The 26,198-nt window shown below is 43.2% G+C and overlaps 1 protein-coding gene across 7 annotated transcripts; it reads right to left on the reverse strand.

The window, feature by feature from the left end:
- Positions 1–334: 334 nt before the first annotated feature.
- ZNF606 (zinc finger protein 606) lies at positions 335–22,544 on the reverse strand. Of its 7 annotated transcripts, none has more exons than XM_043900505.1 (8): positions 22,112–22,244; positions 20,974–21,083; positions 20,168–20,224; positions 19,593–19,681; positions 9,079–9,205; positions 8,738–8,836; positions 7,326–7,392; positions 4,216–4,307 (listed from the first exon to the last, which is right to left on the reverse strand). In XM_043900505.1, the coding sequence occupies exons 2-7, from the start codon at positions 21,002–21,004 to the stop codon at positions 7,352–7,354; spliced, it is 444 nt and encodes a 147-aa protein (XP_043756440.1). In that variant the 5' UTR covers positions 21,005–21,083; positions 22,112–22,244; the 3' UTR covers positions 4,216–4,307; positions 7,326–7,351. The 7 variants fall into 7 exon arrangements, with proteins under 7 accessions (XP_043756436.1, XP_043756435.1, XP_043756434.1 ...); XM_043900504.1 differs by lacking the exon at positions 7,326–7,392 and adding an exon at positions 5,042–5,117 and having other exon boundaries at positions 4,217–4,325; XM_043900501.1 differs by lacking the exons at positions 7,326–7,392; positions 22,112–22,244 and adding an exon at positions 22,475–22,544 and having other exon boundaries at positions 335–4,307.
- Positions 22,545–26,198: the final 3,654 nt, after the last annotated feature.

Below are 26,198 nucleotides of genomic sequence, written 5' to 3' on the forward strand. Positions count from 1 at the left end.
GACTAAGACCTGCTGCAGCCAAATGAATAAATAAGATTTTTTAAAGAGAAATACTTTTAAAAAAATACTAAGCTTGGTAATATAGTTACAGAAGAACTTACCAGGATGCTTGTGGAATATGTGGAATATTGTATATGACTTCCAAAACCCTCTGGAGTCACTAAATCAAGAGAATCTGGGTTCACTCAAAGTGTATTCCTTTGGGTATTAGAATACAATTCCCATATATTGTCAGTATGACTCTTGATACATTAGATTGCTTTCTCTTACAGAGATAACGCTGATAACCCTAGACTCTTCAACGATCTTTGCACAAATCACATGAGAAATCCAATTAATTTACCCCTGCAACATTTATTGGGTTAACTATACATTAAGGTAGGGATCAGATGTTACACACCTATATAAGCACCAGCTACAGGTATCAGATAGTGAACACAGCATCCCACAATACCGGCAGGCGACTGCTTCTCACCCCCTGGAGCATCATGGACCCCTAGAGAACTAGATGAGCCTTCTGTACCCTGGATTTCTAACCAATAACCTTGAAACCTATCCAGGAAGGATTGTTGGTCCCAAATTATAGCCCAACTTTAGGGAAACACAGGAAATATTTGTGAACCAAAGAAACACCATCCAAGTCCTCCTATTCATCTTACCCCCCCTTTCCACTCTGAGCACTCAAGAGAAACTGCCTCACTTTATGAGATGATTGATGGTATCTCTTCCCTTCTGAGTCCTCCCTACTATCAAGCAATCTTTTCATCTAGAGAAGATAAGGAAACACTGCATCCCAGGGAGACCTTGAGAAACGGGGATCTCCTGTGCAGAGGTGTTTCTTGTCCTCTGCCTCATGAAGGGTAATTCTAAACCCATCAAGGGGCATGCCTCTGACTTGCCCAAACCTCCAGTGAGTCCTCCAGCTCCTGGTTGACTATAATCTTCAGGGATGGAGGTGGTGAAATTCTTGGGAAACCAGAACCCAGAAAATGCAGTGATTTTCACTGTCCAATCCAGACTTCATATTTCAAAGGGAGCTTTGCTCTCATATTACCAGAAATTCCACAGGCAAAGAGCCAGGTAACTTTATTTCTCATTGTTTAGGAATTTGATTTTTATTATCAAATATCTACTATAAAAACAGTGAAGAAAATTTTTAAAAACACATTAAGGGGAAAAAAAAAAATCACTGCAGAGGCAGCGTAACACAGTGGTTATAAACATGAACTCTGGAGTCAATCTCTCTACTCCTAACTAGTTGTGTGTCCTTAGGTAGGTTTCTTATGATCTCTGCCTCAGTTTCCCCACTTGTAAAATTGAGATAATAATAGTTCCTATCTTATAGAATTAAGGGGATTGAATAAGTTAATATCTGAAAAGCATTTTTAAAAAAGTCTAGTACATGGTAAGTGCTGTATGTGTTTGTAAAACTTAAAATCTTAATTAGGTTAATTTACCCATGAGTATTTCGAGTCCTTATGCAAATACACTTTTCAGATGTTCCAGTGGATATATACATACAGTTCTATGTCCTTTTTATTCCTTTATGCTATGCATTCTGACTCAGTGTCCATAATTATAACTTACGTGATGGCCTAAAACAGATTACAAACTAATTGTCCAACTGCAGTAATGAGTAAACCACGGACACTGACACACTGGGTTATTAAGTATCACCTTTTGTTCCAAGAACATCAGTCTCATACTTCCGCGCAATAACCTTTCCGTCATTAGTAATCTCATTTACTACTCTAAGGCTAATCCTGATTAAAGTAAATATCCCATTCAATACTATTTTTTTTCTTAAATTCAGGTTTAGTATTCCATATTCTATTCTTAAAGGGCACCCGGACCCTCCTCTTACAATAGCACAATCTGTGTTTCCATGATACACAAATGTTATTGTAAAGCTTCCATTCAATACTCCAGCTTGATGCAAAAGAGTGTATTTCCAGTTGAAAATACTTTTCTAGGATAGTTTTTCCCATAACAATGCACTCTGAGCCACAAACAGTAGAGATCTCTTACTAAAAGACGTTTCATTCCCTATGTTCATGTTGCTCAAGTAGGATTCCTTGTGAACCATGAGGGGAGTCTGGAGTTCTCTTCACTGTACTTATTTGATTTTAAACAAGGGCTACATAACTGTGGAAGGCTTTTACTTATTCTTTTCATTCACAGGTTTCTTCTACAAAGATAATTTCTACTGATTAATAGGGGGAGAAGTCTTACTAAACTCTTATTAAAATTTCCCCACTTGATTATACTTATAGGGTTTTTTCAGTGTGTTATCAAGTGTACAATAAAATAAAAACCTCATCAATTCAATTCACAGAGTTTCTCTTCACTATGAATTCTCTGATGTTGGAGAAGGGTTGAGTGACCACTAAAGGCTTTTCCGCAGTTGTTGCATATAAAGCGTTTCTCTCCACTATGCATTCTCTGATGAATAATAAGAGATGAATTCTTACAGAAAGCTTTCTCACAATGATTACATTTGTACGGTTTTTCTCCAGTATGGTTTCTCAGATGTACAATAAGGGAAGAACTCTCATTAAATGCTTTTCCACACTCATTACATCTATATGGTTTCTCTCCAGTATGAGTTCTCCGGTGAGCAATAAGATGAGAGCTACAGTTAAAGGATCTTTCACATTGATTACATTTGTAGGGTTTCTCACCGGTGTGGATTCTCCGATGAGCAACAAGGTGACAGCTCTGGCTGAAGGATTTTCCACATTTATTGCATTCATAGGGCTTTTCTCCAGTATGAGTTCTTTGATGTCTAACAAGGTGAGCCATTTGGCTACAGGATTTTCCACATTTATTACATTCATAGGGCTTAATCCCAGAATGAATTATTTCATGTTTAGTGAGGGCTGAACGTTCTCTGAATGCTTTGCCACATTCCTGACAGTTATAGGGTTTCTCTCCCGTGTGAGTTCTCTGATGGGCAATAAGGTGGGAGCTCCAGCTGAAGGATTTTCCACATTCAGTACATTTATATGGTTTTGCTCCAGAGTGAGTTCTTTCATGTTTACTAAGGGCTGAGTAATCCCTAAATGCTTTTTCACATTCATCACATTTAAAGGGCTTCTCTCCAGTATGCATTCTCATATGGGCAATAAGATGGGAGCTCCAGCTGAAAGATTTCCCACATTCAGTACATTCAAAAGGCTTCTCTCCAGTATGAGTTCTCTGATGTCCAATAAGATGGGAGTTCCAGTTGAAAGACTTCCCACATTCATTACATACATAAGGTTTCTCTCCTGTATGAATTCTCTTATGTACAATAAGATGAGAATTCCAGCTGAAGGCTTTTCCACATTTATTACATTCATAAGGTTTTATTCCAGTGTGAGTCCGTTCATGTTTAGTAAGGGCTGAACGATTCCTAAAAACCTTTCCACATTTATCACATTCATAGGGTTTCTCTCCAGTATGAGTTTTCTTATGTTGGATAAGGTAAGAACTCCAGATGAAAGATGTTCCACATTCATTATATTCATAAGGTTTCTCTGTAGCGTAAGTACTTGTATGTTGTGTAAGGAAGGAGTCATACCCAAAGACTTTCTCCCATTCGTTGTATTTATATGCTTTCTCTACAGTACCAATTTTTTGATGTTCCATAAAGGATGAAAAATAAAAGATGTTTTCATATTCTTTGTAATCATACTGGTTTCCTCCAATATGAATTCCTGGATGTTCACTAAATGATGGGCTCTGGTTAAAGATTTGATGGCATTCCTTATATTCATAGAGTTTTTCTCCTGTATGCATTCCCATATGATCACCAAAATGCAGTATGTGATTGAAAGATTTAACAGCATCAGTACATTTTAAAAGATTATCTCCAGTTTGTACACTTGCAGGGTGAACAGGCTGCATGGACTGGTAGAAGGCTTTGTCATACTCATTATTTTCACAGGTAATCTTATCAGTATACATTATGGCTGAGTTACATCTCCAACTTTCAGCATTTACATCAGGCTTATAGAAATGTTCTATTTGAGAAACTTTCTGAGATGGAACAATGCTTAAGCTCTGGCTACACCCTGCTCCAAGTTCACAGAACTCAGAGCCTCTTTGAGATAGTATCTGCTTTTGCATGAAGACCATCTGCCTCATAGCTGTACTCTGGTTCACGTGATACATTTCTAATTGGTCTTTACATCCCAAAACTTCTAACCTGGAGAACCAAGGATCATCCCATATGTATCTCTCCAACTTCATGCTATGGGACTGTTCCTCCTCAAGTATGCTCTGTGTTGGGATCAATGCTTTGCTTTCAAGATTTTTCATCCATTCTGAAATAAATAGAAAAAGTCCATGAGAGTATAGAGAAAACAAATTCTAAGAGTAGGGTGGACAAGGTAAGATTCATTGCCCATGTTATTGAAAAGGCAAGTGTGAACCTGTTTCCAAATAGACTGGTAACCCAGAGAAAGATCATAACAGGAAAGAGGAAAATAGTAAAGAGTGAACATAAGTAGTTAACCAGAATACAAAATGTGTACTAAATATGAATAAAACCCATTTAGGAACATTTCCCCATGTAAAGGAGGACTAGAGTAAGGAGCTACTGAAAGCCTGCACTTGGCTTCCTCTGGACTTAACTTCACACACCTTACCCTCTGCTGATGCTGCTCTGCATCCCTTCACTGTAACAATCCATTACACTGAGTGTAATGCCTTCTGAGTTCAGTGTGTACTTCCAGTGAACCACTGAACTTGGAGGGGTTGTCTGGAGGATCCTGGCACATTTAATACTACTAACGTGAAAAAATAATAACTGGTTTAGCAAAAGACAGACGAACAACCAGCCCCTCAGCAACTAATATTTAAATTATTAAAGCATGTAAATTCATTTCTATGTTATAATGTCCTATTGCTCTCCTATTTGGACACCTACCAAAAAAAGGAGGGGTGTTAAGTCAAAGTATCACCAACAAGGCTTCAAGCCTTATTTCCTATTCCACAGAGTTCACTCAGTAACACAAAATCATCTGCCCAAAGGGCAAAAATCACATAGTTTAAGGATACTTCTAAAGTTCTTGTAACACTGCAGAATAATTTGTAGAGTGATGGCAGAAGAGACAGACTTGAAAGACAGCATACTGCAAAGAAAAAGATACAGGAGTTATAGTCTGATAATCTGTATTTAATTACTGGCTCTGCCACGCCCCTTAGGTGAGTTTTCTGAAGATTAAATGAGATTGTAAAACCAACATAATGTCTGACAAATTCAATATGTGGAAGCCACCTATTATCACGGCTGAGGTATTAGTCCTCCAACAATGGAAAGGTCTTTACTAGTTTCCAATTGTTGCTATAACAAATCACCCATCTCACAGTCTGAAAGTCAGAGGTTATCAACGGCTTTCACTGGGCTAAAATCAAAATAGCTTTCCTTCAGAAGCTCTAGGGGAGAATCCATATCCCTGCTTTTCCCAGCTTTAAAAGCTGCTTGCATTCTTTGACTTGTAGCTCCTCTTTCTATCTTCAAAGTATATCATTCCTATCTCTGCTTCTGTCAATCATATCGGTGTCTCTGACGCTCACTCTTATAAGGAACTCATGATTACGATGGGCCCATCCAGACAATCCAAGATAATCTCTGCATCTCAAAGATTCCTAGTTTAATTCACATCTGAAAAGCCACTTTTGCCACATAAAGCACCATATTCAGCTTCAGATGTGGACATTTTGTGGGGGGAGGAGGGTATCATTATTCAGCATACCACAGTGTCTAAAAGCTACAGGGACCCAATAAGGACCTAGATCCTGGTTTTCTTCAGGTTTTTCCTGCTTTCTTCACTATATAATATTTTCCCCTTTTACTACCCAAGTCCATTACAACAGAGAGAGATTCTACTCTGCTGAAGAACTGGCATTTATTATCAATTTTAAGCTTAGCTCCTAGAAGCTAGGGAGTCCTGCTTTGTGCTCAGTTGTGTCCAACTCTTTGTGACCCCATGGACTGTAGTCTAACAGGCTCCTCTGTCCATGGGATTTCCCAGGCAAGTATACTGGAGTGGGTTGCATTTCCACCTCCAGGGGATCTTCCTGACTCAGGGATCAAACTCGCATCTCCTGCATTAGCAGGCAGGTTCTTTACCTGCTGAGCCACCAGGGAAGTCCCAGAAGTCTGGGAATGATCTTCAAATAGCTTTTGAATTTTCCCAGTAAAAAACTTTTTAAAATGGTAGCTGATCAAGTCACTGACCAATTTCTGACCAGTTTTACAATCAGTACTTGTGGCCTGAGCCTATCTTCCACCTGTAAGTTATTATCTCTGTGACGAGAGGACAATTGAAACACTGTGATTGTGGGGCTGTAGATGCTAAGCAGGTGAGAGGCCAGAAAAGGAGATCAGCATGACAGAAGCCATCCAGGAAGGTTTCACCCACAAGAAACGATATGAGCTCAGCCTTTGAGCATGGCTCAAGTACAGACTGCCAGAATAACACGAGCAGAGGCAAGCTGATGAGCAAAGGCATCACACATCCTTAAGGATGCCAGCTGAGTAAATTCCAGGAATTAGGCAGGAAACAATGAGAGAAAAAGAAAACAGAGAAAATTGGAAGGTCTTGAAATCACGTCAGTTATTTAAAAGGTAATGCAAGTCATTGTAAGCTTATTGGCAGAGACCTCATAATGAAAGACTTCAGGGATGTAAATCTAGAAATACCACTTGAGAGGCTCATAACAAATAAAAATTTACTCAGCAATTTGAGCTGGATGAGAAGAGAGATTACTTCTTAGAGAGGAAAGAGCAGGGAGTCAGGATGACTTCCCCACTTCCAGCTCTGGGGACTCACAGAAGGCTGGCACAAGGAATACACATCAGGAAGATGGGCATACCAGCCGGAAGGGAAAGCTGAGACTCCTGGTTCTATCAGTATCAAGGAGACAGCTGAGATGATCTGCAAGAAGGCAGAAGTGTAAGGCTGAAGCTGGTGGAACCACAGGGCTCAGGATGATTACTCAGAAAGGTCAGCACATAAAAGCTACTGGAAATTACGACTCCTTGGTACAGGGTTTCAGATCCAGATGGGGGCAACAGGAAAGACTCCACAAAAGCCCACTTTGTTAGAGTAGACAGGAAGAAGTCCACCTTTAGGACTCAAGAGAGAGCACAGTACATTGTTAAATTAAAAATAACAAAATACAGAACAATGCGTACTGTATTTTACCTTTGGTAAGGTGAAAAGTAACTATGTGTGCCTATATGCTTAACCAAAGCTGTGCAGTGACCCAGAGAGAGTTTATTCAAGGAGAATAGTTAATTTCGATAGTAACAGATTTGTAGCATTTTAACTTACCCTAATCCCATCTCTGACTCCTCAACTCAGCAGTAGCCTTGGAAAATAACATCCCATATTTCTGGTGCTGGAGGAAACAGAACAAAGCTAGAGCTTTTTCAAAGCCTCACTCCCAAAGAATAGTCACTATCTGAGCTGTTTGGTGGTTCCCAGAAAGATCCCACTTGAAAGGCTTGTGGGAACTTGCACAGTGCCAAAAGTTTCCAGGAAGTAGGGATCTGTCAAACATTTCCAGGCAAAGTTTTAAGAAGCCTTTTTTTATTTTAAATTACTGTCCAAGATGATGGAAAATGGTTGGGGCAAACAATATACAAACCAAAAAATGAAAGGAAAAGCTGAGGAGTGAGATATGTCCAGGAGCTTTGAAAAGTTCTAACATATTCCTGGGAATCTAGAAGGCCCTGTGCATACACACTACACTTAAATTTTCAAAAGTCAAAGAAAGAATCCAGAAAGCAAAGAGAGAGAAGCAAGTCATCACACACAAGGGATCCTCAACAAGATTAACAGCTTATTTCTCATTAGAAACCAGGGAGGACAGAAAGAAAAAATGTGGCAACCACGAATTCTATACTTGGCAAAACTACCATTCAAAAATAGAAAAATCAAGACCTTCCCTGATAAAACAAAAGGTAAGAGTTTGCTAGTAAAGCTGCCCTATGAGAAATGCTAAAAGGAGTTCTTCAGACTGAAATGAAAGACAATAACTCAAAATACAGACCACCAGTAAAGGTAACTGTATAGGTAAATACAAGACTGTATAAATGCATTTTTTATTTTGTTTCCTATCTGATTTAAAAGACAATTACATAAAATCCAAATTAAACTGCTGCAAATTAAGATGTTAATTATAATTCCCAGGACAACCACTAATAAAATAACCCCAAAATTTATAGTAAAAGGAAAAAAAAAAAAAAAGGAAAGGGGTTACCTGTGTGTGTTTCTGTGTGCCTCTCTGGAGGATAACAACAGTGTGAATAAGTATAAATGAAACTTTCTTTCACTTACCCATTTTATATAGCTTTGAGTTTTTAAATCATGTGAATACATTATCTGTATTAAACAATCACTTTTGCTGTTGTTTTTTTTTTTTTTGGAAAGAAGAGTCTGTGACTACAGGATACAAGTTTTGCAATAAAAAATTAAAAAGCAAGTAAATGAATGAGAAGTCTTTTTAGACAAAAGGGACAGCAGATACTATGAGAAGTAAGGAGGGAAACTGCAGCATACAAAAATTGCTACCTTGTTAAGAAAGTGGGAATCTTTGCTCTGAAAATAGTACAAGGGATGAAGCTCCTTGGAAGGAACTGTGATGCTATCTGAGGAACTGAACTCCTCATGGCCTCAGCCCTTTTCTCAAAAAGTAGGGCTTGGAGGAAGGTTCCTCTCTCCCACCTGGGGCCTGCTCTCACCTGGACAAGTGCCTTGAAGAGGATATGCTGATTCCATTGACCATGGCTCTTCTCCTTGCTCCAACAGGGAGATGACCTCAGGCTTGGTGATCTGATTCCCTACATGAAGAAGAAAAACACAGACTTGTATAGTCACATAACCTTCCTTCCCCTACTCTTTTCATGAGTGACTTCAATTCATACTTTATGATCAGTAGGGACTCCATCCTTGAACCTCAGGGCTCATGATCACCTTGGCCCTCCTGAGGCTCATATAAGATGGTAAACAGGGAGTAGCAGAGGGTATTGCAAGGACAGCTTCATTATTCATTCGGTATTCATTCAGTCAGCCACCAGCTTACCTACAGACAGCAGGTGCCCATAGGTCTCCAGCATTACATCACGGTACAGGGTCCTCTGAACAAGGTCCAGCTGCCCCCACTCCTCTTGTGTGAAGTCCACAGCCACATCATTGAAGGTCACTGGTTCCTAAAAGACCAGACATGTTCCTCTTCAACCGGGAGACACCTCTCCCTGCCCCCTCCTCCATCTAGTGTTTTCTGGAGAGGGAGTAGGGCTGACAGCGTTGGAGAGGAAACAGGACATAGAGGAATTGCCCTGAATGTATTCAATATTCTGACTGATGTGGGTAAGGTCTCACTGGGAGCCAGCCAGGGCCCTGCATTTGGGATGTACTCTTAGGAAAGTGGATACCTGGGCTCACAGTAACCACAATAAAAATGAGCAGCTCTCTCCCAAGTCTTGCTCAGTTCTAGTAACACTGGGTAGTATCTGGGCAGTTCTTCCTGCTTCTCCAGAGCTGCAGACACTTAATGAGACCAATACCAGGACCAGGACCAAGATGGACACAGAACATGAACCCTGATCCACAGAGCAGAGAACCTGGGGCTGACATCTGCTCTATAAGTGGATCCAGGACCTGCAACGGTTCTCTAAACATTCAGAGGCTGCCTTCCTGGGCACAGAGAGAAGTTTCCACTCCCAGATTATTTCTGAGGACAGCCTCCCAAGGACTGGAGGTGGGGTGGGCCAGGACTGAGCAGAACTGACCAAGCCAAGGAGAACCACTTACAGTTGCTATCAAAGCACTTTGAGTTCTAAAAAGTTCAAACTGACGTTTTTAAGAAAACGAACCAGGAATACCCACTAGAAAAATTAAGGGATGTCTGATTTTTGCAACAAATGCATCCTGTACAGTCCTTTGAAGCCATCAAAGTGAGTTTCAGGTATCTGGGCACTTCTAGGGTGGGGCAGGGGCATGTCTTCCCTCATGAGGGCAGTGGGGAGTGAGCTGTGTGTTGTGGGAGGTATGCTACAAACCCCACAGCCCCTGCTCCTTTTGAGGCCTCTCTCTTGGCCTGTCTATCCACAATGGTCCTCTCCTCCAGGTCTGCACAGAACTCTCTCAGGACAAACACCCACTGAATGGACACGTGTGCAGTGCGCTTCCCCTCATAGCATCTGGTGAACCTCTACAAAGCCTGTTAAACACTTCTCTTCCAACCACATACGGCCACCTTTCTTCCGTCCCTGTGGGCCATGGCTCATAAACCAAGCCTGTCACCTCTGATGAGGGCCAGCTGGGTCCTCAGAGTAGATTTCTCTGCTGGGTCTTCAGAGTAGATTTCTCTGCTGGTCTGAACTGCTCCCCTCACCCCCTTCACACAACTGGCTTGAAACACAGAATTGCTTCTGCTCCCGTGATTCTCTTACTCCAAAAAACATTTACAACGGCTGATTACAACCTCCTATGGTGAAACCCTCCCAAAACTCAGACTCCTCAATGACAACGGGTTTTCCTCTTGAAGACCTGCCCAGGCGCCAGTTTTCTTAATGGTAGCTGCCTCTACATTTTTGGGTAACATAAACATTTTTACTTAAATGTGACATTCAGGTAGAGAAGTGCACAAAACCTAAGTGTGCACAAAGCATAAACTCACTGTACTTCCAGAGTGATACACTCAGGGGTGTTAGGGAAATTTTTAAAAAACAGTCTTGTTTAGGCTTCAGAGACAAAGCAGAACAGGCCTCTGACCTTGCTTCTAACCTGTGTGGATGGTGCCCAGACTGGGAGTAACTGTGTACTGAGTCTAGGACTTGCAGCACCTTAGATAAGATGAGGGAGGAATCTTGAGGTCCTTGAGCCCCTGAAGGGGGCCGGGCCAACCAAGCCCCAACCAAACCCCAGGCCCCAGCAACATTCCAAGTTTTACAAGACAAAACAAACAGCATTAACATGAAACCAGGCTTGCAGTTTGGTCACAGATTGATGACGATATCAGTCTGCCGCCATTCTGGAACTGAGCAGGAACCTGAACTGCAATCTCTGAAGTCTCACCCACAGAGTGGATGCGCTGTCTGGGACCCTTTCCCAGTTGGGACTCCAGATGTGCTGTGACTTGGGACTTCCCAGCACTGTTTAAGTCTGGATGTTGGTCAAAACACAATTTGGTGATGTATCCTCTGCTCTATTTCTCTTTTAATGCTAGTATATTGAAAGTAAGGTAGATAATTCTCTGACAAATATTTGTATTATTTATTTGTATATAGCGAGTGGCTTATTTTGTTAACAAATCCTTTAAACCTGATACGAAAGTGAAAGCTTTTGGCAAAACCCCAGGCAGGAGGCCATGCTTCCTGCCCAGGGTGCTCTTAGGATGCTATCTCCCTGGAAGGTGGCACCTACTTACATGGCTTCAAAGTTCAACAGTTAACAATATCCAAGCCCACACCCTGGCAGCAGTCAAGCAGGTGGAATAAGCCACAAGTTCACCTCCCACTCCTCCAAAGAGCCCAACGGATCCCCACACAAATACTTAAAAAGGAACAACCACCTTTAACAGAGACAGAACGAAAAAAATCACTAGAAAGAATCTGCAACCCCTAATAAAACAGTGGACCCTGGCACTCTGGCAATGATCAGCAATGACTGCTAAACTACAGGTGAAAAGCAGACAGGGAAATTTATGATGGAGATCAGGCTGACTATACCTGCACCCACTAATCAATCACATCATCTGGAAATGAGACAACAGACAACTTGTGCCCATGCATGCAGCACAGGAGGGACTCAGCACCACCTATCAAGGACTCTCGCCCAAAATACAAAGCCTCTAACTGCTCTAGCCTCTAGCTCAATTACCCACCTACAGGAGACAGCAGGATGAAGGAACTCATCCAAGGACATCACAAGGGCAAAATTAGGCAAAACAACGAGAGGCGACCTGGTTTCATCAGCATATGAAATACAAGCAATGTGCCATCCTCGCTTGGATCCTGATCTGAGTAAACCAACTGCAAAAGATATCTTGGGGACAAGTGGGGAAAACTAAATGCAGGCTTGGTACTAAGTAATGCTAAAGAATTACTGTTAATTTTGTTGGGTGTGATAAAGGTATTGTGTTCATTTCCTAAAAGGTGTGTATGCCTCAGATACATATATGGATGATGAAACAATGTAATATCTGAGCTTTGCTATAAAATACTTTTTTTCCCTAATATTTGACTTTAAAAAAAAAACTTATTTATTTCTTTATTTTTTATTTATTTTTTCCATTTATTTTTATTAGTTGGCGGCTAATCACTTCACAATATTGTAGTAGTTTTTGCCATACATTGACATGAATCAGCCATGGATTTACATGTATTCCCCATCCTGATCCCCCATTGGAAATCAACTATATGTCAATAAAAATAAATTTAAAAAAAAACTTATTGACATATACTTGATTTCCAATGTTGTTTATAAGTTGTACAGCAAATTGATTCGGTTATACATATAAAGTGAAGCTGCTCAGTCATGTCCGACTTGTAGCAACCCCATGGACTGCAGCCTACCAGGCGCCTCCATCCATGGGACTTTCCAGGCAAGAGTACTGGAGTGGGTTGCTGTTTCCTTCTCCAGGTTATACATATATATACATTTAAAAAAAACTCTTTTCCATTATGGCCTATCATAGGATCTAGCTTTTTTTTTTTTAAGGTATCCAAATAGACACAAAGGTAGAAAGCTGAAAGGTGACATTTGTTTGCTAAGTTTGATTAACGTGGATATCTGTGGTCAGCTGAATCATGGTCCTGCCAAAGACGTCCACATCCTAATGACCGTTCCCTCAACATGACAAAAGATGTCACAGTTACAGCAATGAGATTACATTAAGGATGCTGAGATGGGGAGATTTATCTTGGATTATCCAGGTGGGCTCAATGTAATCACAATGGTGCTTACAAGTGAAGGAGGCAAGAGCGTCCACATCAGAGAAAACGAGACAAAGGAAGCAGAGTTCAGAGTGATGCACACTGGAGGAAAGGCCCACGAGCCAAGAAATGCAGATGCCTCCAGAACTGAGTAAAAGCAAGGGAGCCAATTCTCCCCTGAGCCTCCAGGAAGATAAGAGCCCTGTAGTCCCATTCTAGACCTGGAGCTCCAGAACAAGAGAATAAATTCATGTTGCTCTAAGTCACTGTTTCTGGTAATCCGCTATAGCACCACAAGAAACTAATAGGTTTAAAAATTACCTGGCTTTTTTTTAATATTTATTTTTATTTATTTGACTGTGCCAGGTCTCAGTTGAAGCATGTGGGATCTAGTTCCCTGACCAGGGATTGAACCTGGGACCCCGGCATTGGGAGCACAGTCTCAGCCACTGGACCACCTAGCCAGAGTCCCCAAAACCACCTAGTTTTAAAGAAAAGCCAGTCAGCTAAAGAAAAGAAGCCATCAGCACGTGGTGGTCCACACATTCCTGTCAGATGGGGAGCAGAGGAAAGTGTGGCTGAACAGTGAAACACCAGAGACCCCCCCCTGCACGTGGGAAGGGGCTGCAGTGGACGCAGCACCCGAGGAGGGGCTCTGGGCTCTGGGTTTAAATGCCACTGAAGTCAGGAGTGAAAATCAGGCTTAAAGGCCTGTACTCAGGACACCTTTGCCACTTGCCCCTCCTCCCTGCCAGCCACTCTACCTGATGGGAAAGTGTGTAAGAGGTTCTCAGGTTGCCCAGGTGAGTGACCGCCTTGAAGTTGAGACCCCCTTCAGCCCAAAACAGGGAGAGAGGACGGGTCTGTGGATGACCTGACAGTCAGCTGTATACCCAGGAAACTGCAAGCAGAACTGATCTGGTGATCATGGCCCACCCAGGCCCATGCAGTTTAGCATGAGATTTGTCAGGAGAGACAGAAAAAGAGACAAGGAGGGAGTGAGCTCAGAAACCAAAGCCGCTCAGCTGCAGAGAGCCACAAAGTTCTCTGGTAAACACAGACAGATAGGAGGGCCCCTGAACACAGGAGAAACACCTGCACAGGTGGAGACTGAACTTAGCAGCCAAGGGGACAGAGAACCCAGGCTGCAGTCACATAGAACTTTCAATGATCTGAAATTGTAATCCCCAGACTGGAAAGTTTCAGTATAAAACAGGACAGGATGATACAAGAGGCTTGGAGTACAAGAACCAACAGAATACGAAGAGACAGAAAACACAGCAATCAGGTCAGAAGGTCATATAAATAACCTCAGAAAAACAATATAAAGGAAAAGGACAGGAAGGGATTTTGTTTTAAAATAAAGGACTTCTTTACATAAAATGCTAGCCATAAGCAAAAACAGATACATTTGACAAAAATATACCAAAAAACATTTCCCTGACAAAAGACACCATAAAGTTAAAGAGGAGAGGGAAAAAGTTGGCTTAAAGCTCAACATTCAGAAAACTAAGATCATGGCATCCAGTCCCATCACTTCGTGGCAAATAGATGGGGAAACAGTGGAAACAGCGGCTGACTTTATTTTTTCGGGCTCCAAAATCACTGCAGATGGTGACTACAGCCATGAAACTAAAAGACAGTTACTCCTTGGAAGGAAAGTTATGACCAACCTAGACAGCACATTAAAAGGCAGAGACATTACTTTGCCAACAAAGGTCCGTCTAGTCAAGGCTATGGTTTTTCCAGTAGTCATGTATGGATGTGAGAGTTGGACTATAAACAAAGCTGAGCGCCGAAGGATTGATTCTTTTCAACTGTGGTGTTGGAGAAGACTCTTGAGAGTCCCTTGGACTGCAAGGAGATCCAACCAGTCCATCCTAAAAGAGATCAGTCCTGCGTGTTCATTGGAAGGACTGATGTTGAAGCTGAAACTCCAATACTTTGGCCACCTGATGTGAAGAGCTGACTCATCTGAAAAGACCCTGATGCTGGGAAAGATTGAGGGCAGGAGGAGAAGGGGATGACAGAGGATGAGATGGTTAGATGGCATCACTGACTCTATGGACATGAGTTAGGTAAACTCAGGGAGTTGGTGATCGACAGGGAGGCCTGGTGTGCTGAGGTTCATGGGGTCGCAAGGAGTTGGACACGACTGAGAGACTGAACTGAACTGAAAGTTAAAACAAGCTACAGACTGGGAGAAGATAATCCGTATACAGCAAAGATTCAGGATCCAGAAAGCATGAAATGCTTATGTATCAACAGAGTCTACAGAAATCTAGAGATGGGAGTGAGACAGAGAGAAGGCAATACAGATGACCAATAACTACATGCAAAGATATTCAACCCCACAAGCAATCAAGGACATGCAAATTAAAGTAATACACTTTCTTGGTCTCCAGGTAAGCAAAAATTAAAAGACCCAATATTAATACTGTCAAGTGGCAGCAAATATGGAAATAGACACCTTCCCTCAGAGTGGGGAGACTGAGAAGGGGCTTTGCTCTTTCAGAGCCACATGGCAGCACTGGTCATACTGACAACACATATACCCTAAAACTTAGCAAAATTCTGCTTCCAGGAGTATGCCAAGATAAACTTACATGTGCACACAAGTAAAACTGTAATGTCCACACAGCTTTGTTTGAAATAGGAAAAATGGGAGGTAGAGGGAGGGAGGACTTATAAGCCTATTCACAGAAAAGATGAATATACAGCGCATGTCTTTGATGGGGCAAAAAGAAATGTACCTGATCTTTACTATCACATGGTGGGACCTCAAAATTGACCTTAAAAGGTGCAAAGAAAGCATGTACAAAGCATTGTTAAAAACTGTAAGATTATTTATTACCTTATATCTACAGTTTATTATCTACATGTATCATACTATCTATATAGTATGAAAATGGACTCACTGTATATGTATTTTAAGTGGCTGTTCTCAGGAAGGGTAGGAGAAGAATGTAATTGGGGACTAAAAAAGAAAGCAAAGCAAATACAGCAAAACATTAACAACTGTTCTTTTGGAATGATGGGAGGCACCCTGTCTAGCTTATCACTTTTTATATTTTTCTACAGTTATAGAATTTGTCAAAATAAAAATCTAAATAAAACATATTTCCAGAGTTGAGAGATGTCATCAAAATTGAAGGATCCATGATCTACCAAATAGAAACAAAAAAAGACCCCGAGCAGAACATGCCCCAACATCAGGGCCCAAAACTGAGGCTGGTGATGAAACAGAAGGAAGAGATGGCAGGAGAGAGGCACCTAGTCTCACCAGCTGTGGAGCGAAGAGGTGGAGCTGGGAGAGGAGTGTCACTGTTACCCAATGCTCAGGAGCAAGGCGGCAGGGCAGAGAAGGGCCCACCTCTGGGTAGGAGTGAGCCCTTCCAATTCTCAGGTAACCCTTACCTGAATTCTCATCTTCCAAATTATTATCTGCCATGATGAACTGCAAAGATATTTCACCCAAATTTTGGTAAACATTTTTGGACAGATGGCTTTGCATACACATATAAGCATTTATCTACACATTCTAAGGCACTTTATGAAATCTGATACACCAGCCACACATAAACCATGGGAGGACCCAGAGGGTGATGAGCTGGGTCTCAGCCATTTGCCTGACAGTATCTCATCTGACTGCTCCTGCATTACCTGAATTCTCTGACCACCAGCCCCTTCATGGAACCTAGCAAAATTCAGATGGACTCTTTGGCATCTTCAGAACTTCATGATTTATTACTATTTTAGGGCAAGCTCTTTGCAGAGAACGAAAATGTAACTAGAATGTGTTCATCCTTGAGACAATCAAGGATGGGGCAGAGTATTCCATTAACTGATGTCTTATATGAACATTTATTGTGCAGAAAACTTCCGTGGATTGTTAAGGAGGGGTTTAAGAGTTTCCACATTTGGAGTGGCTGGCTGGGATTTTTTAATGGGCTGGAATATTATTATTTTCCCTATTCATCAAAACAATGGACTCCCACTAGCTGAAACTTCACTAATCAACATGTTTCTAAAATCAGACTATACCGATAACAAGGGATGACAGCCATTTGATGTTTTCACCAGGTGAATGCTTTATTTCAATAAATATTAATTTGGAGGGAACAACAAAGGCATAAGGGGCTCTTGTCTGTGTTTCTGAAAACCTCACTTAATACAAAACTCACATATTCAAGGCTTGAGTTTCCCAGAGGGAAAGATCCAAAGTGAGTGTGGAGAGAGGGCCAGGAGTATGTGCTCACACTCTTCAGACACTCTTCAGACTCTTCAGACACTGGACGGTGGTGTTATTTGAATTCTCCATTTTATTTTCTTGGTATTAACTCTAATAATTCTCAGAAACCCTCACAAATATTGCCAGCTAAGTGCAGCACAATGGTTATTAGAACTTCATAGCATTTCACTGCAGCTAACTTCTATTCCCAAGCAACTGATCAGGGCCCATCTTTCAACCTAGTCAAGGTTCACTACTGACTATGTTACAGAATCTAAAAATGACTGCACACTGTCACAGCAGCAAACATCAGTCACTCAACTTTTGATGCCAGACAACCACCACCCTGCACGTGATTCAGGCCTTGCCTCCCAGAGACAGCAGCGCTGCCATGTGGGGACAGCACACTTACGACAAGCTTCACCAGTCAGCTCTTAAACTGTGGGAGGTTTTGTTGATTTTTTTTAACTTGGTGGGAGACACAAAGTTAGGCAAAGATACTATTAACATTTTTAAATCACAGTATCTCCCATTTGCTTGACTCATTATTGTAACTTAGAAATGAAAAACCTAAATATAGTAATGGAACAATTTTTGTCTTTCATAGCAGATAATCATTAGGATACACCTAAATTCAACGAATTAGGATAAAAATCTCTCATTTAGAAGGAACCCTTCTCTCATGGCTGAGACAGTAAAGAATTTGTCTCTGCAGTGCCAGAGACCTGGGTTTGATCCCTGGATTGGGAAAATCCTCTGGAGAAGGGAATGGCTAACCACTCCAGTATTATTTCGTGGAGAATTCCAGGGACAGAGGACCCTGGCAGGCTACAGTCCATGGGGTTGCAAAGAGTTAGACACAACTGAGCAACTAACACACTTCTAAAAAACTGAAACAGTAAGTTAAAAATGGCTATTTCTGTGTCGTAAGGAAGAAAAAAACTGATAAATGATATCACATCGATAACCTGTCAAAACATGCTAAGTGACAGAAGCAGACACAAAAGGCCATATATTATTTGGGTCCCTTTATATGAAATGTCCACGATGGGCAAACACAGAGAGAAGTAAATTAGTGGTTACCAGGAGCTGGGAGTTGGGGAAACAGGGAGTAACTACTAATGTGTATAAGGTTTCTTTTTGGAGTGAAGAAAATTCTAGATACTGGTGATGGCTGCAGTTCTGTGAATATACTAAAAATCCACTGAACTACGTACTTTAAAAGGTTGACCTTTATGGTATGTGAATAATATTTTCATAAAACAGTTATAAAAAAAATTCTTAAGTGGCTGCCTCCAGTAAGGAGGCTTGGCAAGAGGGGAGGAGCGGGATGACACCTCTCCAACATCATCAACTCTGCTGCTCTGTTTCTCTAGGGAGCCAATCTTCTGCCCAAACAATCACAAAGTCCTCCTGCTTCAACTCCCTTACACGTATCAGATCTTGCTTCCAGGTGCCAATCAGACTGAAGCCTGATTCGCCAGCCTGCCTTCCAATCCCCTTCTTTTCGCTCCCCTGCCAGGAGCATCCTTCCAGCTACATTTTAGACCCTGGTGCTTCTCGCTCCCAACACTCCTGTGGCTCCTTACTACAACCAGGATGGAGCCCCAACTCTGTGGCAGGCATTCAGGATGCAGCAGGGTTTTTCCTGGCTTTCTTGGCCTAAAATCAAATTACGTTCAGCCTTCATCCAGATGCTGGTCATGCAGTGTGTCCCCATGGTGCTAGAGAAGGCAGATTCCTCTCACCAGGCTATGCCCATCCGGCTGATGTGTCCCTTTCACCTCTTGGCTCAGGAGCATCCTATCTCCCAGGCAGCCTCCCTCTCCACAGCAAAAGGACCCCAGCTGCGGCACATGGCCTCTACGCAGATTCTGTCCCACCTCCAAGGCATCCGTTGTGCTCAGCTCCTCCAGGGCTCAGGGCCTTTCTGAGCACCTCAGGCCTGTGTTCTGAATCACATGTACAGCACCAGGCAAATGGTGAGGCCTCAGGAGCTGACTAAACCACCCTGGAAAGGGGCCTGGGAGCTCCTAAGGATGGGGGCTCACAACTGACCTTGTTCCCCTCTCTAAGCACAGAGCTCAGCAAACAGGACCAATGTGAGTCAGGCACTGAATATATGGGAGGGAAAAAGGGGAGGGGACTGCTTGCCAAAAGGGACTGACCCTTATCTACCAAACAGCCCACAGCACATTGGGGCTCAAGGACTCTGAATAGGCTGGTTGACAGTGAGGTTCCAAGTCATGGAAAACTGAATTCTCCCTATCTATGCTCAGAAATCAATAAACTTCTGGCTGATTCCTTCTCTATCCAAACCTTGGCTGTGGTAAACTGAGGAGCCATATCAACTGGGATGGTCAGGGACACCCTCAACACCTTAGGAAGAGGGCAACCCATCAGATAAAAGCAGAAGCCCCATCTCACCTGGGCCTGGGCTGTTGGGAGCCCTGGGACCCTCCTTCTCTCCTCGGCGGTCTCCTCCACTTGCCAGGTAGAGTCCTGAGGGCACAGAGCTGGGGGAGGAAAATGAAGTCACAGAGGCAGCTCTCCCTGCCAGAAGTGGCCCACCTGAGTACTACTTCCAGACCCTGTCCCTCCCTTTTGGGCAAGGGAAAAGATCCACTTCCTCACATTACAGATGAAGGCAGTTATATGAAGGGATCCAGAGAAGTTAAACAATAAATCTAAACACATGACCCATCCCCTGTTGTCCTGAGGCACTGTCGTAAAGAAAGTGCCTGTTCACAGCCTTTCTGGGTCTGAGCCCTAAATGGCCACACATGCATTCTCATGCATCCTGTTCTGGAGATTTCATCACTAGATCCCCCAGTAATGTGTTCAGATCCTTCCCTGTTCCAGCTCTGCTAAGAGACAGATCTGGACCAGTCCCCCTCCTCTCTCCCCACCAGCTCTGATTTCCAGCAATGGTAGGTTACTGATGGGAGAGACCACAATATGGTAACCAATGTGTCTGATGAGGAAACAGGGTCTTGACTCACCCCAGGAGGCCCATGGGTCAACAGTCGTCATCCCCCAGGACTGGTCCATATAGATACCTACACCAGAGGGTCAGGTTAGGACAAGTAAAGGAAAGGACTGTGACACTGATCCTAGTGACTAAAGGCAACAAGATGGAAAAGGAGACCTGTCTCACTAATGTGCACAACAAAATTCCATAAATAGAGCCCAAGGACATATGGGGAAAAAAAAACAACATAAGCTAGATTTACAGCAAAAATGCACAAGTGGGTCACTTTCAGGAAATTTATTGATATGATACAGCTACTGAGCAATTAAGAACAGAACTCCTTAAGTGGCTGGAGAAGTATCTGACAACTGAACATCATTTAACTTTTAGGAAACATTACTAGTCTTTTGATGTCTTTAATGACAGATACATGAAACTTCACTTAAACATAAAACACACTACTGACACCATTTAATGATGTTCTTAAATTATAAACCAACGCTATACAGTGAAAATAATACAAGTAAAAAACATGGGGATGGTAGAGAAATTTTGGTTGTAGATGACTGTCTTCCAAGAAATTCCACAAATCACCAGAAAAATATCTTAGAACTAAAGAGACTTCTCAGGAGAGAACTATAAAATGCACGAAAATTACATTACCTTTTATACAAACAACCAATTAAAAAACAAAACAACCTCACTTAGTTCTAATTCTGTACCAAAATAAAGAAACCCCCTCCAATCCCCAAAACCCTTAGCCCCTCTACAGCTCTGACCCCTAGCTACAGCAGGTCACCACTAGGGAGGCCCAGAAGAAACAGGATTTGAACTCACCCCATGAACCCCACGGGTTGATGGCAGCCATCTCGCAGGATTAATCCACCAGAAGCTTGCCCAGGAGCAGTGGACTTGGGTGATTATTGAAAACCAACTGCAAAACCCACCTAGTAACAAAAGTAGGAAAAGACAAATGGTTTTTCTCAAAGACAGTGGGAATAAGAACACATCCACAGAAACAATGAAAGACTTCTACAGAGCACTGTAAGAAAACAATTTACAAGTCAAACACAAATTTCTGAAGAAAAATGAAGAGTGACTCAGGTTAGCTGTCAAAAGGGCATGGTCCAGGATGAGGAGGGAGAAATTTGTCAACAGTTCTCATGAGACGGGTACTGATAACGACGACGTTAGCTTTTCTAATGATTTAACAAAAATCGTTGTAAAATCTACCTACAACCTTCGTATGTAAGTAGTTGCCTAGAGCTGAGGGGAGGGAAGAACGGGCGAGTGGCAGCTTAATGGTTCAGGGTGGTTTTTTCTGGGGGGCGGGGGGGGGTGCGCTGAGAGATGATGAAAATGTTCTGGAATTATATAGTGGTGATAACTGCAAAACGCTCTGAACGCACAAGAAAACCACGGACTTGTACGCTAAAATAGTTAATTTTAAGTTATGTAAAACTAATGTAGGAAAACAAAAATGTGTCTCTTGGTGCAGGGACCAACAGAAAACCAAATTTGGAGGCCAGACCAACCCTAAATTCTAGAACTTTATGCAAGTTCCGCGACCTCTCGGAGGGCACCAACGCCAACTGGCAGAGCTCTGCGGATTCCTGGGAGCGTGTATAAAGCACTGGAACGCCCAATGGGCACCGGGAGCACCGGGATCTGCGCCCAAACTCCAAGTTGGCACACTAAATATTCTGCAGGCTTGTTTGCAACTTGACAAAGTCATCCGGTCACTGCACCTTTAAAGGAGCCCCGGGTTGTTCCCAGGTCACTTTTGACTTTCCTCTGTGACAGATGAGAACGGGTTCTCACGAGAAACGCCCGTCGGAAAAGACAAGGTGGACTCCTAGGGACAGCCTCGGAGGCGTCCTCGTCACCTGCCTTCTGCCCTCTCACCCCAGACTTCCTCCGCACTCCCGCCGCGGGTGCGATGCTCACAGCCCGTCCTGGGAACGGCGGACCTCACCTGGTTCGCAGCCGCCGGCCTCCCACCCCTGCTGGCCGGTGACCCCTGCTCTCCGCGGGCAGCTAGACAAGCTCGTGCTCGCTTCGCCGAGGGCGTTCGGCTTTTGTTGCGCTCACATTCGGCCCGGCTCGGCCGTGAGCTTGGGGTTCCCGCCCGGGGGACAAAGGCCCGACGCGCCGGGCTCATCCGGGCCCGCCCAGCCGACCCAGCGCCTCCGCGAAGGCAGAGGTGGGCCAAGGGACCTGCCCTGGCGGCGAGCCAGCCGCAGGTGTAGGCGCCACCTCTCCCCGCCCGTTCTCCCTACCCTCCGGGCCAGCGGCAGCGGCAACAGTAATAATCCCACCGCCCCGGCGACCGCTTCACCTCAGCCGCGGACAATGGCGGCCTCTCCCCCGGTGTCGACGGGGACGCGTCGCGCGGGCTACTGGGAGTGGTAGTTCTAGGGACGCGCTTCCGGTGCCGGAAGCGCCTCCTTGGCAAATTCCCCAAGCGGCACTTGTCCCTAGTTCCGCCTCTTATGGACTTAGAGGGACAGCAGTGTCCGAGGCCTTGGCGAGGTGGGCAATACTGTCCTAGACGCGGACCGCGCCGGCTAGGGGGTGGGCTTGGTAAGTCGCCGCCCGGCGAGCCTCAGTTTGCCTGTCCCTAAAATGGCAGCTCACGGTAGCCGCACTTTGTAGGAACTTTATTGAAGTCTGTTGAAGTGCTTTCCTTTTCATTCAGTAGTTAAAGGGTTGTAAAGAAGGGGATGTTATGTACCGTTTTCGGACGAGGAACCTAATTTTGAGCTTCGCCTCATATATGAAGCCCTACCCCTTGTTACCAATCGAATTTGAGGCTGCTGAACCGAGGCCTCCTTCCCAGGAAAGGAGTTGGGAGGGCCCCTTGCCCAGAGGATTCTGGCCCTCCTGGCCCCTACTCTTTACTCCTCATTCCCCTCACCTGTTAATTTGTCTACCCACGTTTATATTATTTAGTTGTAACAACAGTAAGATGGTCAGAGTGAGTGGCGGGCTGGAGAGAGCCTGGGGGCATCAGAATGGCTCTGCTGTGAGCCAGGGCATGGGTCTGAGCAGAGCAGCCATAGGCCCTGGCCGCATCAAAGGATCACTCACTCTGGCTTTTGTGAGAATAGGCTCAAGAGGGTGAGGGAAGGACCTTGATGACTTTTGAACCAATGCAGTAATCAAGGTGGGTGGGGATCAGTGGTCAGATTGTGGACCGGTTAGTATTTTTAGGGTAGAGCTAACAGGCAGGGGGTTCAAGTTTGTGCATCATGGACTGCAGTCCAGCCCCTAATATGGAGAACAAGGCGTGGAGAAGGCCTCTCAATGCAGAGCTGTTTACCAAGGGTGAGTGGAGAACGTGTTACAGGTGTGTGATGAAGCTGCTTCCTTTTTGTCCAGGCCCTCTGCTACTTCAGTTACCGGAGCTTGCTGGATGATACCCTGTTCTCTCTGAGTGATGGGGTGGGCAAGACTGGGCCAAACAGCCATTTTGGATGCCTCTATTACAGAAGTCTGGGCTGTGTCTGAGCAGTTACTGAGGTTTCTGAATTGGAAAAGACCAGAGCGGTAGTAGAATCTATGCTGTCTGTGGACATGCTCCCTCTGAGAGATGTCCAAAATGTGATCACCCCATGGCAAGTGAAGGGCTCCAGCCGGTTCCATTTCATCATAGCCAGATGAGAATGAAAGGTTAAGGGAGGGTGAGTCAAGGACACTTTATTTGGAAAAAGTAGGGCATTTTATGAGCTGGGTTGTAGGTCACCAACAGTAAAATAACTAGTACAAGTCAGCTAGACTAGAAGTTATTAGTTTTGTGCAAAAGCAATTGCAGTTTTTGCTTTTTAAAATTTGCTGTCTGATACTGTTTTTGTTGTTGTTCAGTTGCTAAGTCGAGTCTGACTCTTTGCAACCGCATGGACTGCAGCACACCTGGCTCCCCTGTCCTTCACTGTTTCTGGAGTTTGCTCAGATATTGATATTGGAATACATTCTAAATAAATGTGGTTATGTTATATATCATTTTAATGCACATTTCTCATTTTATGTTTTTTTTTTTGGTAATGACATTACTTACTGTTGATTTTATATTTATTTTAGACTGAGAAAGACTGAGGGCAGGAAGAGAAGGGGGTAACAGAGGATGAGATGGTTGGATGGCATCACCAACTCAATGAATGTAAGTTTGACCAAACTCCAGGAGATAGTGAAAGACAGGGAAGCCTGGCATGCTGTAGTCCATGATGTAGCAAAATGTTTGACACAACTTAGCGACTGAACAACAACAACAACAACAACAGTGGAAATGCTGTTAGACAAAAAGCAAATTCCAGAAATTTTCTTATTTGAGTTCAAAATGGATCATATGCAGAGGAGACAACTTGCAACATCATCAATGCATCTGGCCCAGGAACTGCTGATGAACATACAGTGGTGGTTCAAGAAGTTTTGCAAAGGAGACAAGAGCCTTGAAGATGAGGAGTGTAGTGGCTGGCCATCAGAAGTTGACAATAACCAACTGAGAGCATCATCAAAGCTGATTCTTTACAACTACATGAGAAGTTGCCAAAGAACTCAACATCAACCATTCTATGGTTGTTTGGCATTTGGAGTAAATGGGAAAGGTGAAAAAGATCAATCAGTGGATGCCTCATGAGCTGACCAAAAAAAAAATTGTTGTTTTGTAATGTCCTCTTATTCTGTGCAACAGTGAACCATTTCTCGATTGGATTGTGACATGCAATGGAAAGTGGATTTTATACAATAACCAGCAATGACCAGCTCAATGGTTGGACTGAAAAGAAGCCCCAAAGCACTTCCCAAAGGCAAACTTGCACCAAAAAAGGGTCATGGTCACTATTTGGTGGTCTACTGTTGGCCTGATCCACTACAGCTTTCTGAATCCTGGTGAAATCATTACATCGGAGAAGTATGCTCAGCAAGTGTATGAAACACACCAAAAACTGCAACACCTGTAGCCGGCATTAGTCAACAGAAAAGGTTCAACTGTCCATGACAATGCCTGACCAAACATCAGACAACCAATGCTTCAAAAATTGAATGAATTCGGCTACAGAGTTTTGCCTCATCAGCCATATTCACCTGACCTCTGGCCAATCAGCTACCACTTCTTCAAGCATCTTGAGAACTTTTTGCAGAAAAACCACTTCCACAATGTGCAGGATGCAGAAAATGCTTTCCAAGAGTGCATTGAATCCTAAAGCATGGATTTTTATACTATAGGAATAAGCAAACTTATTTCTCCTTGGCAAAATCTTGATTGTAGTGGTTCCTACTTGGATTAATAAAGATGTTTTTGAGCCTAGTATAATGATTTAAAATTCATGGTCTGAAACTGCAATTACATTTGCACCAATGTAATACCTCATGCTCTCAAATCCTAGGATTAACTCATTTTCTCCAGCCAACATTCTAAGAGTCACAAAGGTCAACACTTGGGATTCTGAGTACCTCCCCACCACCCCCCACCTCCCCCCCCCGCCAGATGAAAGTCAAGATGTTTCTCTACAACTGGTGACCATGTAGAGGCTCCCCTTTCACAGGTCTGCTTTGCCACTAGTTCAACATTCAGCATCCAATTTTTCATGTGCTTGGAATTTAATGTTAGATGTCTGCTCCTTTTTCTTTTAAGAAAAATATGTAAGACATAAAAATTTGTAAGAGATTTAATGAAACCTGTGAAAAGACTCCTAAGCTGAATGAAAAAATGAAAAAGAACATCAACCTGCAGGCCTAAACCCCTTTGTTCCCCTCTCTTCATTGGAAAATACCCTGATTCTGGGAAAGATTGAGGGTAGAAAGAGAAGGGGGAGATAGAGGATGAGATGGTTGGATACAATCACCAACTTGAGCAAACTCCAGGAGATAGTGAAGGACAAGGAAGCCTGGCATGCTGCAGTCCATGAGGTTACAAAGAGTCGGACACAACATAGCTACTGAACAACATTCCCCTCTGGAATAGCAAACCCCCTTCCTCTGGGGGCAGCCACTGTCCTGAATGAGATGTGAATCATGCCATGTTTCCTGAAACTTTACAATGTGTGTTTCAAAACAATACAAAG

The sequence above is a fragment of the Cervus elaphus genome, chromosome 4, assembly GCF_910594005.1.
Source record: "Cervus elaphus chromosome 4, mCerEla1.1, whole genome shotgun sequence".
NCBI classification, from domain to species: domain Eukaryota; kingdom Metazoa; phylum Chordata; class Mammalia; order Artiodactyla; family Cervidae; genus Cervus; species Cervus elaphus.

Bases quoted from the DNA above. Each gene is read 5' to 3' on its own strand.
- ZNF606 (XM_043900501.1), bottom strand. From the start codon at position 21,004: ATGGCTGCCATCAACCCGTGGGGTTCATGGG. The intron at 19,682-20,167 runs GTGAGTCAAGAC...TTCCTCCCCCAG, and splicing joins TGACCCATGGGCCTCCTGGG to CTCTGTGCCCTCAGGACTCT. The intron at 8,837-9,078 runs GTAAGCTGGTGG...TTCTTCATGTAG, and splicing joins TGGGCACCTGCTGTCTGTAG to GGAATCAGATCACCAAGCCT.